General features: G+C 34.7%; 2 protein-coding genes across 2 annotated transcripts; both read left to right on the top strand.

Moving 5' to 3' along the window:
- The first annotated feature begins 1,285 nt into the window (after positions 1-1,285).
- LOC109134924 (protein FAR1-RELATED SEQUENCE 1-like) lies at positions 1,286-1,987 on the top strand. The gene has a single exon (XM_019249341.1). The coding sequence runs from the start codon at positions 1,286-1,288 to the stop codon at positions 1,985-1,987; it is 702 nt and encodes a 233-aa protein (XP_019104886.1).
- Positions 1,988-13,935: 11,948 nt separating this feature from the next.
- Positions 13,936-18,409, top strand: LOC104893938 (hypothetical protein). The gene is made up of 8 exons (XM_010680079.4): positions 13,936-15,151; positions 15,744-15,811; positions 15,943-16,031; positions 16,141-16,306; positions 16,393-16,682; positions 16,798-17,002; positions 17,103-17,260; positions 17,638-18,409. Exons 1-8 carry the CDS (start codon positions 14,791-14,793, stop codon positions 17,879-17,881), a joined length of 1,581 nt encoding a protein of 526 aa, XP_010678381.1. The 5' UTR covers positions 13,936-14,790; the 3' UTR covers positions 17,882-18,409.
- Positions 18,410-19,759: the final 1,350 nt, after the last annotated feature.

Here is a 19,759-nt window from a genome sequence, read left to right as displayed (position 1 = left end):
TACCCGTACTGAGTGGCAATATTACCACCGTTCGGAGAGGGCCATTGCAGATGGCAAAACGAAAGAAATTACTATTATGACAGAAGCATCAATACGACCTGCTATGCAATATCGATATGAATGTCACCAATATGGTGGTTACGGAGGCCCTTGGTCATAATTCTCGTCACCATTACAATTTTGTGATAGGCTTAAGATGAAGGCAATTGAGGGAGGTGATGCACAAGCTGTCATCAATAAGCTTAGCCAAAGGGCTGCTGATGAGGATGACTTTTTTATAGGGTGAAATTGGATAACATCGGTAGGTTGTGTATCTATTTTGGCATGATTCTATGATGAAGGATGATTATGAATTGTACGGAGATGTTATCTTTTCTTATACCAAATATCGTGCAAATAGGTATAATTTGATATGTGGTGCATTTGTGGGTATAAACAATCATTGGAAGAACGTAATGTTTGGGTGTTGCTTTTTGTCGAACGAGACAATGGATTCATTTGTTTGGCTCTTTGAGGTTTTCAAGAAATGTATGGGTGGAGTTTGTCCGTGTCAATATTTTACAGACCAGGATCAAGCCATCACCAAAGCTTCGTCTCATGTATTTTTGTGAAATTTTTGAGTCTCTTTGTCTTATATGTAAAAGTGGTCACATAATGAATTAAACTAGTAATTATAAAAGTATACTGGGTACTGAATAGAAAACTGGCATTAAATGACTTTAAATTATTATGTAACGTTTCGGGATTATGTTGGTCACTAAATGACATAAAATGGTTACTTAATGGCTTTAACTGGGTATGAATTTCTTAAGTGTGTTTATAATAGAATTGTGGTATGTAGGTGTTTCCTAACACAAGGGTGAGACTATGTTAGTGACATCTTTATCAGAATGCAGTTAGTCACTTTGGGACTTTGAAGAGTGATGGCACATTTTCCGATGCTTTTAAGAAATGCCTTCGTGGTTGTTATGATAACGTCGAGTTTGAGGCAAGTTGGGATCATATGATGGAGAAGTATAGCCTAGTAGGAGACAAGTGGTTTTCTCGTTTGTATGAGTTGAAGGATAAGTGGTCCACAATATTGAGCAAGGACTTCTTCTCAGCTGTAATTTTGTCTTCCTAGCGTAGTGAAGTACTAATAATGCTATAGGTTTTTTCTAGCTTCTAAGAGAACAAGCTTGTATGAACTTTTTGGTATGTTCCAGAGCACTATTTTACTATCGAGACAACTGAAACCAATGATGAATTTGTGGATTCTAAATCTGTCCCTAAGTCTTATTTATCTATGACGGATATGTTGAGACATGCTAGTCAAATTTACACAGCTACAATGTTTAGGGATTTTGAGCAAGAATTTGGGTATTCTTTGGGTATTATATGTGAGTTGTTGACTATGGATGACACAATATTAGTTTATAAAGTGTGGCCTGAGAAGCATCCACAACGGACACACCAAGTCACTTTTGATTATGTCAACAAGTTTGTTAGTTGTTCTTGTAGGAATTTTGAGGAGGCGGGGATGTTATGTTATCATTGCCTTAGGGTACTTCACATGAACTCGGTTAGTGAGATACCTTCATCTTATATTTTAAGACAGTGGACAAAGTTTGCCAAAACAGAAGTTTGGGGCCTTTTGAAGCAGCAGCGGCTAAACATGTCATCATTAAAGAAAGATTGCGTTCCTTGGCGATTCCAAATGTGTAGGGTGTATAACAATCTCATCATAAGAAGTCATGACAACGAAGAGGCAAGGAAGATAATGGAGAAGGGTTATATGCATGATCTTGTTGATGTGCTGGTTGTTCTTGCTAATATTAACTTAGCTGATTCAAAATCAGGTGTTGGAGAATCAACTGCATCAGATTCCTCTACTATTACTGTTTTTGATCCTCCTTGGGTTAAAACAAAAGGAAGAAGTGTGAGGCCAAAAGTGGAATTGAGAAGAGCAAGAGGAGCAGATGTCGTAAGAAATCTATGTTTCCAATGATGTAAAGGAGTTTGGCTCTTACACTCCTCCTGCAAGATTTTTTTGACTTTCTTACAGTGATTTAAAAGGGTGACTAATAGGCTTTAAGTGGTCACTAATAGGCTTCAAGTGGTGACCAATAAGATTATAATGGTTAGTTAATAATATGTTTTTATTTTGACTCATTTCAAGTGGTCACTAATGATAAGTGTGTTTCAAACGTACTTTATGGACTCCTTTTAGCTCATTTTGATCCTCTTTCTCCCCTTTATTCCCTCGTTATTCTCCCTTTTCCCTTCTATTTCATTCACTTGATCATACTTGATCATAGTGATATTTTGCTAGATTTTTAGTCATTTTGACCGAATTTCTAGTACATGTGCTTTCACCTTGTTTTGCCATGTTCTTGATATAGGTGAAACTACTAAGATGGATACGATTTGTAAAGTTGGAAAAGGTAGCAATGAAAACAAAGCACACATTGATAAATGGTACGCTTGCACCATTCCCCATGTCCGCTCGCACAAAGGAGCACATTGCACAATGAAATCTTGAACAGAGAACTTCAAATGGACATAACTTTCAAACCACAAATCAGATGAAGGTAATTCCAGTTGGAGGTGAAAGTTCGTTTCGATATCTTTCCAACGACTGGTCATAAGCCTGATTTGGATATAAAATGAAGAAGTTATGCTCGTTTTAAGTTGAACTGTCCGGTTTGAGGCAGAATGGTGAGGTGCGCCCGCACCTGATTTTGGTGCGCCCGCACCTCTGTTTGGTGCGCCCGCACCTCATCTTGGTGCGCACGCACCAGTCGTTTCCGGAAAAGGGAGCTCGTGGCTTCATTAAACGAGTTTTTGTTTTATTTCGAGGAGTTACGCTTTATTCTAGTTTTTCACACAACTTTTTAGGGTTTTGTATTAGAGAGAAAACACTTGAGTTTTCATTGGTAATTGAGATTAGAGATCATAGTTTGTGATTCGATTTACATTCAAGGTACTTTTCATTCAATTCAATTCAAAGTTTAGTTTTTATTATTTCATTCTCTGGTGTTTGTTTATGTTCTATATTATTTAAGATCTTCATTCTCTTAGTTTAACAATTGTGGTTTTCATTAGTTTAATCATTTCTTAATCATGTTTAGCCTTAGATTAGTCATAGATTCATTGTTTAATTGCTTTAACTCCATGATTAGTGAGTAGTTTCATAATCTAGGGTTAGGGTGAAAGTATGAATTAGGGTTTTAAATTTGATGTTGATGTGATTGTGATGTATGGAGAAGCTTATGCATTGATCTTGGTGTTTTGAGACCTTAGGATAGATATTGATCACATTTATACTTTGGTATTTTGATTTCAAATGTTCTTAAATCGTATTTTGAACTCTTTTATCATCCCCAAGAATCAACTTAATTTCTATACCAAGATATTGGATGGAAATTAAGAGGATCCTTCATTAGGGGTTTTCCAAACTTATTGAATCTCTTAATCAATTAACTAAAGACCATTCGAGAGAGGATTTAGTTGATAGATTAAGTGATTACTCTTGAGGACCATTCGAGAGAGGACTCAAGTAATTTAGAGGGAAACTAAACCTTGCATAATCGTCTTTGTTGCTTCGCAATCGCATTAACAATCATCATCCGTTCTTATTCATACTAGTAGCCTTAACTCTAGTGTATTTTATTTGATATTTAAACTCGTATTAGTTGCTTGTTCTTGTTATTAGTTAGTCTTAATTGATACCAAAACTCTTTCAAACCCCCAAAACTTCTTCAATTAGGCAGTCTAGACTTGTTAGACTTTAACCAATCCCTGTTTCCCTGTGGATCGACCCTTGACTTGCCCTTACTATTCTCTTAGTAATTGCTTGTTAGGACTATAAATATTATTTGGAAAGCGGTTCTTAGTGCCTTAACGACACACTAAAAACCTCTTATCAACTAATTCGATGTTTTTCTTCATTACAATTGAATAATATTTTTGTTTTGACCTATTTTCGATCCTCAATCACTTATGATTTTCAAAGAGTTCCACAGTTGGTAACTAAATAAAATAAACTGGTGACTATATGGCTTAACTTATAATGGTAACAATTAAGAACATTGAATAGTGACTATATGGCTTATATTAAAAATACTTATGCATACTAGGTCACTAATTAAGATAAACTACTGACTAATACGCTTATAGTGGTGACAATTAAGAATATTGGTTTTAGGCTTATGGCTAATATCTTAATTAAGAATACCCACAACGCAATACTGATTTCTAGTGTTTTATACTTCAAATGTTATGTTCTCCAAATATTTAAAATTACTTATGCATACTAGGTCATTAATCAAGATAAACTGGTGACTAATAGGATTATAGTGGTCACAATTAAGAATATTGGTTTTGTTTGAATTATTTAAAAATCCCCTTAATAGAATACTGATGACATAAACTTGAAAGTATGTAACATAAACTAGTGAGCCAAACAAACAAAATATTTTGAAACACTCTCAATACATGGTTTCTAATTAACATAAACTGGTGACTAAAAGGTTTATAGTGGTCACAAAATAGACTAAGATGCGAAAAAGCATTTAAATTAACCACCAATCTGTTTTAATTTAACAATAACCACCAATGACCTTACACAACAAGTATATCAATTCAACAATATAATCAAGCAATAAAATATATGGTGTATAATCAACAATAATGTTCATTACCTATTAAAACAACAAGCACCACGAATGCAATACAACACAACAAGATAAACGAATGTCGAAAAACACAAAATGCATCAAGAAATAGTCCTTACTCATGAAAACTATCAATCAAAAGCTCGATCGAATCATCCAAAGACACTAAATGACATAAATTGGTTACTTATACAAGTTTATTAGTCACTAAATTCAATGATGTAGAAAATGAATGTTCAATTGTAATTAGTTCAATTGTAGGATCTAAATATTATGCAGATCTACACGTTTCTCATTAAGAAATCATCAGATAACTGGAGAGAAAATTCACAACGCTAAACCTATATTCAACAATGAAAATCAAACACCTAATATCTAAAATTTGAAATTTGAAATCAATATGCAAATACATGAGTTCATAGAATCATTGAAATGCTGGAATTAAGATCAAATAAGGATGAAATTACACAAAAATTAAAGCAAGCAAAATCTTATAGAATAAGCTATAAATTGGGGTGTTTATACTGAAATTCAGGAGAATAGGTTAATTGAGTGCTCTAAATTCAGGAGAAAATTAAACAAAGTCTTATTTAGAAAATTAGTTCAATCGAGTGCTCTAAATAATACATGCATAACCTAATACTGAATTTTACACTGAAATTTAGTAGAATCGTTTAAATACCTTCATCTATTGCCGCTTTTGGCGATTTTTTTCTTTCATCTTTCCATATTTTTCTATTGAGCACCAAATTTGTGTGAAAGTGTGACGACACCAGATAAATTCTATGAACAAGCCTAAAAAGATCGCAGTTAAGAAAAAACTCATTAAATTATTAGAAATTTATATTATAATGAACTAGAAATTGAAGAAAATATGATTGGACATCACATACCTAAGTTGATGTAAAGATTTTCTGTATGTAAATTGATCGTTTTCCTTCGATTTTTGACTTTTTCGGTTGAAAATTAGAAGAATTTCAGTTTGTTTGTTAGAGAGAGAGAGAAGTGAGGATGAAGAGGAAACTTTCAAGTGACACACATATATTTCATCGCGTTTTCAAATGAAGCAGCACGTTCGTATTTTGGGTTTCAATTTTTGTGTTTTGGGTTTGTGGAGTGGGTAGTGGTGTTTTGGGCCGTTTTGGGCTCCGCCTAATTTTATTGCTAACTTTAGGTCGTCTCTTTCATATTTAGGTGTTTTTATTTAGTTGCAACATTTTCTTTATTGGTAAAGGTTTTTGGGCAATTTGACCATTTTAATTCTCACTTTACCTACCCCACGTGCAAAAAGCATGGACAATTTGGTCAAATTATACTCTCTCTCCTCTTACCTTAAAGTTTGCAAAAAAACGCAATTGTTGCAACTAAAAAAAACAGATGTAGTATTTTTTCATTGTCTTTCTTGACAAAGGAAATTAAGAGCAAATTGTACAGCTCGTCCATAATATATGTTTGTTTCTCGTTTAGGCAAATCATGGTGCCAATATTTTTTTTGGGAAAATGATTAAGAGTGTAAATAAATGATGGTGGTACAATTTTTTTCAGCAGATCATTAAAAAATGTAAAATTTTAAAAAAGAGAATAACTAATAAGCATTATATTTTGTGAATCCAAAAAGGAACGAAACAAGTACTATATTATAAAATGGAGAGAGTACTTGATAATCGAATATTCTTTGTTGCACTTAACTAAGGACATCACAAAAGAGTTTAACAACTTAAATCTTAGCAATATCGACATATCGTACCTTAAGAAATAATAGAAGGATTACCAAAATTCATGGATGAAGACTTAGGATTAGCCTCGATTCTGCACTCTGATATACACTACTTAGTCATGAGCATTTCTTAGTTTATATAAGTATTTATAATATACTCTATTGATGGTGCATTTGATTTTTTTTATAAGGAAAAAAACTTAGGAAGACTCTTCAATCTGGAGATCAACCTAAAGCATCATTATGGACGAAAACAGAGAAATCGACATCAAAAGGAGGATAGATTCAATGAACATCCGAGAAAGAATGCCCACGATGTGCCATAAGATCTGTTATCTTGTTTTCTTCCTGAGAGCAATGTTAAACCTAAAAGTCATTAAACTTAAGCAAAATAGAGTTAATATCAATAATAATGTTATTAATTTCACAAGGAACTTTCCAGATTTTCCGAACTGCATTAATAACTGTCAGATTATCGCCTTCAATCACCAACTTAGAGATATTAACCAACAAGGTCGCTAGATGCCTTCCTTAAGGCCCCAAGCTGTAGCTTGGAGAATAGAAATGTTAGGACCTAGCGAACGAGCCTCGACTAAAATAACATCACCTGCAGAATCCCGAATAACGGTACCCAGAGCATAATTACCATTACGTAGCTTAGAGCCATCAAAATTAAGCTTACAGAACCCTGGGGAAGGGGGGGGACCAAGAAGAATTAGGCTCTGAGAGGTTTATTACCCTTAACGCTCACCCCCGGGCCCCGAGGCAAGCTTAGAGCCCATTTACTGGGAATGAAGAGCTTTAGACCACGAGGCAACATAATTAGTAGTAATAAAAGTAGCCTTTCCGGAAGAAACCACTTCATGATAGAAAATGAGCTTATTCCTAAAAAAAACCACACAAACTACCACATAAAAGAGAACTTCATTTCTGCTTTAGAAGACAGAGAGAGGCAAGCTTCTAAAACCAAATTGAAGGACGAAAGATCTATAGTCGCTAAACAGGAGGGGGGGGGGGGACTAGCCCAATCAAAACTAGCCTTAAAAGGGCAAGCGAAACACAATTGGCCTATAGATTCGCTAGCATTATTGCAGTACACGCGTTATTGAGGCAAAAAATAAGACTTTTCTCAAGACAAAGTTTAGTCGGAATACCATCATTACAAGCTTTTCAAAGAAAATTTTTAATTTTCGGAGGAAGATCAAGCTTCCAAATCCAATTAAACTCAAGTTTATCTAAAGAGGATGGAAGAAACCCTTGAGCAAGCAAAGCCCCACTCTTAACAGAATCTTAACCATCTACAGTGAGGCCCCAGATAAAATGTCCAGTTATGACTCACTAGGGATATAAATAGGACAAATCTGAGAAACAATATGAGGAGGAATAAGGGATAGAAGCAACAAAGAGTCCCACTGTCCAAAGATGTAATACAATTACTAACTAAAATATTCTCATATCCAGGGATAGGAGAAATAATGGACTTTAGAGGATGTTGGAAAGTCCAATTATCCGTCCAAAAACTAATAGTCTTGCCATCACCATTTTGCAACGTAAACTTTTTTTAAACATATCACGTCAACTTAAAAGGTTACGCCATTGTCAAGACGCCGACTTAGAAGCTTTAATATATAGAAAAAAGATAATTATTTTTAATATATTATCTTTTGCGCTCCGTTTAACCCACAAAATTATTATCATTCTTAACAAACCACCACGGGAGTTTCATTTGGAGAGCTTGATTATTGGCTTTGGCCTTACGAAAGCCTAAACCCCCTGTTGATTTAGGTTTGCAATTTTGATCTTAGCCGATAGGTTAGGAGAATTATTACAGGTATCTTTGTTCCAAAAAAAATTCTACAAATTTTTGTCAAGATTCACAAGAATAGATTTAGGCAAGAGAAAACTTTGCATTTGATAACTAGCCTTAGCAGCAAAATCTTGGAAAAGAGCATTAGCTTTCCATTTAGGGAGTTGACTGGTAGTTTTACTTAACGAAACTAAAAGTTTCTTTAGTAACCTTAGTATTAATAATAAGGCAACCAAAATAGTCTCCCAAATCACTAGTTTCCTGCATTTGAAGTATGGAGGCAAAGTTACACTAATTTGCCTCTGAAACATTACCAGTACATCGTAAAGAAGATTTATGGTAATTAACTAATTGACTAGACATCGAATAATACTTATCTAAAATTTGATGAACAATTATCAATAATTATTAGCTTTTTGCGAAAATAATAGTGTCATCCGCAAAGTTAAGAAATGGCACACACATACCTATTTTATGAATAGGTACCCCTATTGGTTTAGCAGAGCCAGATGCAGCAGAAGAAAGTAATCTAACAAGGAGTTCATCATACAAAATAAATAAATAAATAAGGAGAAAGAGGGTCACCTTGTCTAATCCCACGAGAAGGGGAGAATTTATCACCTGGGAGACCATTGACCAATAAAGAAAAGGAAGTATATGAAATACATGCCTTAATCCAATCTATCCACTGCGCACAAAAACCTAATTAATATGTCAAGAGTAGTAATATTATAATTCCACTCCAATCTATCATATGCTTTACGATGTCCAACTTAATGACAATCCAACCAATAAAACTTGATTTAGTTTTAATAGAGTAGAAATTTCATGAGCAATAAGTATATTAACTTGAATTAATCTATTAGGAACAAAAGCACCTTGTAAGGGATGAATAATCTGACCCATGACATCCTTCAATTTATTAGTGATGAATTTCGAGATAATTTTATATATGGTTGAACAAAGATTACTAGGGAGAAAATGATTGGCAAAAGAGGGGTTATCAATTTTAGGAATTAAAGCAAAAAATGTATGACTAATTTCCTTAAGAATTTTGCTAGAGTAGAAAAAAGCTTGAAACTCTCTTATCACACTACTACCTACTAAGGTCCAATATTTTTGGAAAAAGAACGGGGGAAACCCATGTGGACCTGGGTATCTAGCGCTAAATCAAATTAGGTAGCATCTTTCATTTCATCACCAGAAATCGGCAAAGTTAAAAAATAAAGCATTATCCTCATGTGATATTATATTATCCAACAGAGAAAAATCATAATCAGGGTGAAATGAAATCGAAATATCAACAGAAAATTTAGATTAGCATTAGTTAATTCTTGAGAAATAACATCAGGATTGGAAATTATTTCATCACTTGAAGATTTAATTTCTTTAATTTGATTTCTATTACATCTAACAGACACATGTGTACGAGAATACGAAGAGTTAGAATCTCAAGATGAAGATAATCAATCTTACTTTTTTGCTTCCAGTATTCATTACTAAAAGTCAATAAACTAGAGCGCTTTATAAGAAAGATCTCTTGTTTATTTCGATAAGAAGAGTTAGAAGGATTAACAAGAAGATTATTTTGAATCTCCTGTAATTGGTTATCAGCTTTTCTTAGTTGACGAAAAATGTCACCAAATTGAGATTTGCTCCATTCTTTCGACTTTTTTTTTAATAATTTACGCTTTTTAACTAATCTAAACATATGAGAGCCAACAAATTGGGTGCACCATGTTTTCTTTACAAGAGTGTCATATTCCTTCCTAAGACACCACATTTTTTCAAAACGGAAGGGAGGAGCCTTTGAAGTACTACTAGGAATCTATTTAATCACAAATTGGCAATGATTCGACGAAGTAAAAATATTATGAACTAAATTAGCTTGTGGAAACAAAAAAAATCCAAGAAGTGGTTGCTAATCCTCTATATAATTGTTCATGAAAATTATTATCATCCGATTTTTTTCCTCCACGTAAAACATGGGCCTATAAAGGGGATTTCAACATAAGGGAGATTACTCAAAATTTTATTTATAGTTAGAAATCTAGCAGCAGAAATATGAGCACCCTTTTTTTTAATCATTTGCATAAGAAATTTCATTGAAATCCCCGAAGATTACATAAGGGAGAGAAATTCCGGGTTTCTACCAAATCATTCTTTCTAGCATAGCCACATATGTTCCAACATGCAATGAACATTATTTTTAATCACAAAAGGGCAGTAAAATGGCTACCATTCATCATAAGAGAGCTTGGATTAGTTCATTTCCTCTTCAGGGCAGATGAATCATCATCTTCATCCTCATTGTCTTCAATTCTCCTCTTAATTAGCTGACCCAGATTAAGAAGAGAGCTCAACTAGGTTAGCATCAACTCCCATCCTTTTTATCTGTTTAACAATCGAGTTGCCAGAATGCATGGAATGAAATGAACTCTCACCAAGAGAGTTAATCTCATTAAATAGTGTTATCAACTTGATCTTCAATGAAAAAGGTTTCATCATTAGCAGGAGCAAAGAAAAGCCCTCAACAGTAGGAACTTCAGGAAAAACCAAGGCAAGATACTAATTTTCATCAATAAGATCAGAAGGACAGAAAACTTGGATAAGAGTAGGAGACAAGAGGAGAAGAGACTAGAGGTATAATAAGCTCAGCCTCATCATCAAAGGAACCATCCGGATATAAAAAATTGGGAAGCAACCATCTTACCCTTACCTTTTCCTTGCACAATAGCAGGCAAATCATGAGCTTGTTTAGCAATTCTTTCAACATCTTTAATAATCACTCCCTTACTAGTAAGAGTAGGAAGAATACCAACAACAACAACTTTATATTGAAGGTTCTTTGACAAAGGCTTAGCAACCAAGGCCCTACTAAGATGCTTTGGCTTCACATGCACCACATTAGTTGTCTGAGCTGTGGATGCATGAATAGCTTGCTAAGTAGCCTTATTAAGGGTATCATACAAATTTTTTTGTTTAGGATTCTTAAGCAAATTGGATACTTAATTCCTAATTTTAGGGGAATTCAACAAAGGACAAGCATCAATGACATTCAGATTCACCACAAAAGGAGCAACCACAAGATAAATCCCCGGACCATATCACATAGCCATGAATTAAATTCCAAACCCTAATGACTTTAGCAAACTCCAACAACAGACCTTGAATATCAACTCTAACACAAGCTCTAGCAAAACGTATTTTACTGCATAATAAAGACCTTTGGTCAAGCTTAACAAGAGCGCCAATATCATTAGAAGCTAACAAATTGGCAATTGAATTAAAGTTCAACAATTTAGTGGGGAGTCTAGGAATACATACCAATAAGTCAACCTACTTTATTTCTTCCATATAGCGGTCAAAGGAAGGTTCCCAGGGAGATAACACAAAAAGATCACCTTGAATATGCCAAGACCACTGATCACTCCACATAAGAGAGAATACTTAGGGATTAGCAAAAAGAAGCAAGATCTAACCATTACCCATTTCAAGGTAGTCAACATCACCTTTGATAATTTTCCAGTGTACTTTTGTTCTTACAATAATAGTACGCAAGTCCAAAGAAGCATATATCATCTTTCCAAGCAAACAAGACCTAGAGAGCTCAAAGATGTCCTTCTGAGGCAAACTATCAAGCACAGTAGCCTCAGGGAACGAATGGGGGTGGGGGTCATTTTGAGGAGGAAGACTACTAGAGGGAGTCACTGAATTAGGAACAAAAGTTCCATTTTCAAAATTAGGGTTAGGGTTTGCTAATAAAGCATCTTTGAAATTACTAGGAATAACCATCTTGAATGAAAACAAACTTGCAGAAAAAAGGGATAACAAACAATAATGAAAATGAGAAAAGGAATGAGTTTGAGAATAAATGGATATTACGAGAGCATTCCTTATATAGGAATGTTTGTCTTGACAACAAGAAATATAGAAAGAAGCACTTCTCTCATCCAATTGAATGCTCAATTCTATCACATTAAATGCTTCACCATGAAAATTTAGAAAATTATAACTAAAACGAGCATGCTTTACCAGAATCATCAAGCGAAAATTCGACGAAGGCACATAGTCACCAATTAACAACACTCTATCCCGAGACAACACTCCAAATAATCAGAGATAACTCTCACTCACAATAAATGCTCTCACCCGAGAAACCCTAATTATACCAGTTAGATCATATTTTATGGGAGGAAACACGAAACCCTTAACCCAATTAAAATTACTTTGAGAAGTTTTATAAACAAATTCAACATGAAAACCGTAAGAATTAATCGAATTTGGGGCAAAAGAGAAGAATTGGAATGATTTCACTACCCCATAGATAGCTATAGCCATATCCTTTAAATTGAATTGGCGAAAAATTACCTACCTCATAATTAAAGCGTAAAACAGGGCTAAAATACAGAGGAAGGATCAAAAGATAACTTGTATGATTTTCAGGAAGGGAGAAAGTTAAGAATAGCTGGAATCACATTGAGGAGAAGCCAAATTAAAATTGGGGAAGTTTCTAAGGTTAGGGTGATAATTATCGCATGTTAGGTTTTCTTTGTTGTCTAGAGTTTCTCTTTCTAAAACTTTCTCTCTCATCTATAGTACATGAATGGCGCATTTGATGGTCCTGCTGATCTTCCTTCATAGCCAATTAAATCTAGTGCTTGTAACTTCCTCCTTAAACATGCAAACATTGCAATCAAGCTCCTTGACGTACAATTTTAGAGGATGATAGATAAAATAAACATGGAAATTAATCAAGATATTTAAACGTCCATTAAAAAAGTGATTGAGTTATAAAAGTGATCAAATTATTAACCTTGTCTATTATGACTGCGCACCAAAAAGGTTGGTTGCAATTATTTCAAATAAAAAAAAGGATAAGCAAAAATAATTTAAGGCATCAAAATCATCAAAGCAGACCCTAAATTTTTTACTAAGGGTGTAGAGGACTTTCAATGCGAGATTTCAAAACACATCTTTTCGTGGCACCGGTACTAAGTACTTTGCTCTTCACCAAAAAATCCCAAACTTATGTGAATTGAACTAAACTTATTTGAATTTATTGGACCTGATTCAACTTATTGGACTTGATTGAACCTAATTGGAACTTATTGACAAATTTGAACCTAATTGAATCTTATTAGACTTGATTGAAACTTATTTGACAAATTTTTTTTTGATGAGTAATAACATGTTATCACTAGTTATTTAAAGACGAATTACAAAATATTATAATTATGATGATTAATATTGTTAACCTTATTTGACCATGATTACATTATTTTTTAGTAATAACACAATCAACTAATATAAATAGTAAAATAATAGACAATAATATGATTATTGTATTATAATCATAGTTGTATTTTAATTAAAAACTAATTTTAATTTATTTATTATTTGACTATTTAGACCTGATTGAAACTTGTTAAACTTGATCAGACCTTATTAGACCTTATTGAAACTTATCTGAATGAATTATGCCTGATAACTTTTTTTTAAAAGAGTAAGACAACATATCCTAAATCACCTTATAAATTATAAGCTCTGAAAAGAATATAATCAGAGTTGATAACAACAATTATTTGTATCCATATATAGGTACTCCCTAGTCTCTACCAACTTAAAAACATCAAGACAAACATGGCAATTTATCTGGCTTGATCATAAAACAAAAGAAGCTCATCGTTGTTAAAAACCAACCTCATATTAAGAAATGCCAACTACTATTATGAAATATAGATGGCAAAATGAGCAGTTTTTATGATTATTGATGAGTTTTTTTTTTGACAGTTGACAACACCGAATGTCGGCTCGTGAAATTCCACCGCGCTTCTGGAGGAGAGAGAAAATGAAATCACAACAACAAAAAATATTAAGGGACTAGACTAGAGGAAAAGGAAACAAACACACTCTCCCCACATTTTTCTCCCACCGTATATCTTTGCTAAATAACTTATTTTCTCTCTTCTTCAACCTTCATCATCATCATAATAATCAATTCTTCCCCATTTTCCCCATTTTCCCCATTTTTTACTTTCTCTCTCCTCTTTCCTTTTTTCCGCATTTCCCGGCCACCGACATCCGCCACCTGCGGAGTATCTTACCCTTCCATTCTTCCCGGATCCGGTCTACATTTTCGAAGATCCAATTCAATTTGGGCTTCATAATTTTCTTCATTTTTAGGGTTCCAAGATCTCTCATTGTGTTGCTGTTGTTGTTGTCTCTTTTTCGGTAATGTATTTATAATTTCTGGGGGAGATTAAGTCAAATTTGTGATTATCAATTCTGGGAATTTTAAATTCTGGGTAGTTCTATTCTGGGTAAGTTTTGGGAATTTGATTTTTTCAATACAGGTCTATTCTGGGTAAGTTATTTGGATTTTGATTTTTCTGGGTTTGAATATTTGAATATTGGGTATACACGGATCTTACAGATTGGTTGATTGATAGTTTGATATGTATTGGTGAAATTGAAAGTGTTTGCATTTGAATATTTGATTGAGGAAGAACAAAACCAAGATATATAGGTGTTGATTGTTGCATTGGTGTTGCATTAACCCGGTTTCGAGGTTTTGGGATGAGAGGAGGAAGGGAGGAGGAGAGGGGGATATGTGTAGGGTAGAGAGTAATAGTGAGGAGAGAGAAAGCAGGAGAAGAAGGAGGTGGTGGAAGATTGGTATGGGGGTTAAAGTTGTAGTTTGTGATGACAATAAGAAGGAGAAATCAAAGAGTTCTTCGGCCTCGAATATCGGTGGTGGATCATCGAGGTCGAAGAAGATTAAGTTGTGGATGGTGAGAGCAACAACTTCAGTTTTACTATGGACTTGTATTGTCAATTTGACCACTTTTGGGGAGGTTTGGGGGCCTAAAGTTTTGAAGGGTTGGCCCTCTTGTTTTAGTCAGGATTCTCCATTGGATCTCAAGTTGTCATCTACTGTTTCTGTACCACCTCGTGTTCTTCCTCCCAAGAGTGAGTTCTTTTTTAAAAAAAATTCTTCTGTTAATCATCTTTATAGTTTGAAAACAAATTGTGGGTATTTGCAAATTTATGGTTTTTGTCAATGTTTTGAGTAAAATTCCTTAGCTTTTAGTGGTTGTTGGAGCTCGAGTTGATGTTATGTTTGGTACTTGAATGATTTGTATTTATCCCTTTTTTTTTCATTGGACAAGAATTAGCCACCTATGGTAATTTTGGTTAACTTCATTTATTCTGTTTTTTGGGCTTTGTTTTTCTTTCCATGTTGAACTATGAAGTAGTCAATTGTTGGTGTGTCTCATTTTCAGCTGAGTTTCATGGATGGGACTAGTTAGTTTTGGGGATTTTCTGTTTTGATGATCAATCCCAAATTTTTCTTTATTCTTCTAACTTGGAAAAGAGTAGCACATATGTTTAAGGTTCTGTCTATGTAGATAGTTTGTCCTTTCTAATTGTGGCATCCATGTTCTTGTCTTTATTGCGTGCCCGTTGCTTCTATTGTGGAAACATGTGGTTAGACTGAACATGCTATTTCTTTCTGTTGGTGTTTTTTTCATTGATTTGAGAAGTGCTATGTTGTTTCCAGGGGTTTATAAGAACAATGGGTACCTAATGGTTTCATGCAATGGAGGACTTAATCAAATGAGATCAGCAGTGAGTGTTTCGCCGTGTTGTTTTTAATTGATGTGCCTAGAATTGGTTTTGATGATATTCTGCATGTCTTGTGAATTTCGGTGAGCTACTTTGATGGCTGAACTCAATCTAATTGTTGATGCTTTCTTCAGATATGTGACATGGTGGCCATTGCAAGATATTTGAATGTCACTCTCATAGTCCCTGAGCTGGATAAAACATCTTTCTGGGCTGATCCTAGGCATGTTACTCTTATATCTCCGAAAATTGTTTATCTCTTTTGAGAAACTGACATATATGTTCCTCTTTCATATGTTAAGTTGGCCTAATTCAAGTTCTTCATATGGCAGTGAGTTTCAAGACATATTTGATGTTAATCATTTTATAACATCATTGAGAGATGAGGTTAGAATTCTGAAGGAGCTTCCCCCTAGGCTCAAGAAAAGAATGGAGCTAGGAAGAGTCCATACCATGGCTCCTGTTAGTTGGTCTGATATATCCTATTATAACAATCAGGTTAGTGCAATTTTCTGACTAATGGTTCTTCTACATTGTTTCTAGTGCTCTCTCTCAGACATTATTGCTTCAATTGGTAATTACAGATACTTCCTTTGATACAAAAGTACAAGATCTTGCATCTAAACAGAACAGATGCTCGGCTTGCCAATAATGTTCAACCTGTAGAAATTCAAAAGCTTAGATGTCGAGTGAATTTTAGCGCTTTGAGATTCACTTCACAGATTGAGGAGCTCGGGAAAAGGGTTGTCAAGTTGCTGCGTCAAAATGGTCCATTCCTTGTTCTTCATTTGCGATATGAAATGGACATGTTAGCATTTTCTGGCTGTACCCAAGGTTGCAATACTGAGGAGGTGGATGAATTGACCAGAATGAGGTGCTAAGAATACTATTTACCACCCTTTACAAATCTAGAACAGAAGTTGTCTTTTCTTGTTTTCCCTGTCAGCGGCTTTTAATTTTTGGACTTATATTTTGATTTGAATTGGTAGATATGCTTACCCATGGTGGAAAGAGAAGATTATAAATTCTGATTTGAAAAGGAAAGATGGACTCTGTCCATTGACACCAGAGGAGACTACTTTGGCACTTCGGGCTTTAGATATTGATCCTAGTTATCAGATATATATTGCAGCTGGTGAAATATATGGCGGTGAGAGGAGGACAGCCAGTCTTGCCGAGGCTTACCCAAAGCTAGTGAGTTAATGACAGCTCGTTTAGTATCTTTCTTTATATTGGCATTCAGGTGTCACTGTTGTTTCATAGCCTCTCATGTTCTTTTTACATTGTACAACAGGTCAGAAAAGAGACATTATTGGATCCCGCAGACTTGAGATTTTTTCAGAATCACTCATCTCAGATGGCTGCATTGGATTATCTTGTTTCACTGGAGAGTGATATCTTTGTTCCTACTTATGATGGAAATATGGCAAAAGTTGTTGAGGGACATCGCAGGTACGTTTGTGATTTTCATAAAAATTGGTGCGTTGGGTGCTTTAATGTAGATAATTTCTTGATATTATTATAATGAATATATATATTTGTTCTTCTCTACGAGTCTTAGCTTAGGTTGTGTTTTATCTAACTGATTTGACTTCTGCTAACTATCTTAATGACTTATTGGAACTTCTGTACTTATTGGTGGAACTAACTTTACAACTTATTAAAACTCATCTGAACCTTGTTTTTTTTTTTTGAAATAAATCAAAATAAGTTAAAATATGAAGCTACTTTGATGGTCTGATTGGGGCTTGAAAATATGTGTGAATTTGTAATACTCATGTCCCTTTTACTTGGTAATTCTCTCTAATAGGTATTTCATGCTATTTTAGGTACCTTGGGTACAAAAAGACTATCTTGTTGGACAGAAGGTTGTTGGTTGATTTAATTGACAAGTATACTGTTGGGTCACTAACTTGGGATGAGTTCTCACTTGCTGTAAAGGAAACTCATGCCCATCGCAGTGGACAACCGACTAAGAGGTTGGTAATACCTGACAGACCAAAAGAGGAGGACTATTTCTACTCTAATCCTCAGGAGTGTCTCCAATCCGATGAGCCCTTAACTAGTATCTGATTTATATACCTGAAGAAAAGATTCATGCCCTTGTGTTTCTTCTATGACGGCTATTTATAGCAAATATCAGGTATAAAAAAGATCTTGATGCACATTCTACAGTGCTACACTTACAGGAATGGCTTTGTTTTGGCCGCTCTCTCAAGAGGATTATTGGCTATTGCTTTAACGTATATATATATATCTCTATATGATGCGGGCAATTTTGAGAAAAAGTCGAGATATTTATCGGAGCGCCAGCAGCTGGGGCTGGAGGGAGCGTAATATGATGTTGTAGATGCCAATAACTAAAATGTCTTGTATAGAACACACCCTGCCATTACAGGGGGTGAAGTTAGATGCATCTGATGTGTACATGGGAGTGATTGCCACATAGATTTGTTCAATTAAAATTGTGGGACTTTGAGGTAGATTTACCACCTATTCGTCATTCATATTTTTGTATTTCTTATTTCATTAGGACTTCATATCTACTCTCAGCTGATCATCTAAATGTTACATTTATAGAAGTTCATTAATATCTTTTCATTCTTTGTTTTGTTGTTTGTTCATTGAGAATTTCTGGTTAAAATCTTTAGTTAAAGTGGAAAGTCTATGACATTATCATATGCTAGATTTGCATGAATCATGCAATGAACATTATTGCAATCACATTTTGAGCACCTGTTTTCTGTTGAAGTCATTTCATGAGAATATGCTTTGCACATTTTCATGTTAGTTTCACAAGCTTTCCCCCTTACATTGCGGTCATTGCATGTGTCTCTGTACTCTGTAGGGTGTGTACTGTGTACCCTCCATGGGTATGATTGTGGCTCATCTTTTTTCTTCCAAAAGTAAATTTCTATCAAAGCAGCACAAGGGAACATGCAATGTTTTGGTTACTATAGAGCTGAGAGCATATAGACTGCAAAAACTTTGAAGGTTTCCATCTCTCATAAGTTCTGAGTAGGTCATATGCTCATATTTGTTGGGTTGGTTTATAAGGGATTACCTGGTGAACATCAGGAAAAAAAGGTGAAAAATCGCTTTTCTAAAAGAATTGAATTGACACGCCATCATTTTTGTTCAAGGCATAATTAAGTGTAAAATGGGAAATGAAAATTTCAAGAAGATAAATTTTGGGAAGTCACCCAAGCCATCATTTTTGGGAGTGTTGGCTTTCTGGGTGAGTGGCTCTGTGCGAGGGCAGTTCAGAGGATATTCATCTTGTTAAGTTTTGTGCCTTGAAATTCGTCAGAATTCGGTTCCGCAGGCCCGTCCGATTGGGCGGCTTAGCAGCTACGCGCTCGAGGGGTCAACAGGATTGGAAAAATTGACCGGTCGATCGTGCGGGTGTCGCCCGATCCGATCGGGCGGCTTAGCAGCTACGCGGTTTTCGATTTTTCCGTTTTTGAGTAATCTTGTAGGGTTTTGGACGGGGTTCCTTGTGTTATAAAAGGGTTTCCTGGTGTTCATTATTTAATACACAATTTTAGAAACACTTTTAGCCTCTGGTAATTTTAGGACTTCTTGTATTACTCTGTTTGGACTCTGGTTTTTCTCCATTATAGTAAAGAAGTTCTAATCCTCCATCTGTGGACGTAGGTCAAATTGACTGAACTTCATAAATTCTTGTGTTCTTTGTTTGTTCATCTTTATTGTTTTTTCTCAACTTTATTATTTCATTGATTTTGTTCCACATTAATCAAACTACAACACCCTGTTTCCTAACACATCTTACCACGAATTCTCGAAAGGGGGCCAAAAAAAATTAATGAAGATAGGAAAGATAAAAAGAATACAAAGTGAGTAATTCGTTGTGGCTTTTACTTTCTCCTCTTATTCAATGTATACTTTGACCATCAAAAATTTATAATTACTTATTATTCAAGAAGGGAT

This window comes from Beta vulgaris, chromosome 5 (assembly GCF_026745355.1).
Source record: "Beta vulgaris subsp. vulgaris cultivar EL10 chromosome 5, EL10.2, whole genome shotgun sequence".
In the NCBI taxonomy this organism is placed as follows: Eukaryota; Viridiplantae; Streptophyta; class Magnoliopsida; order Caryophyllales; family Amaranthaceae; genus Beta; species Beta vulgaris.
The sequence above is the reverse complement of the archived record's forward strand: the minus strand, read 5'-3'. Positions and strand labels throughout refer to the sequence as shown.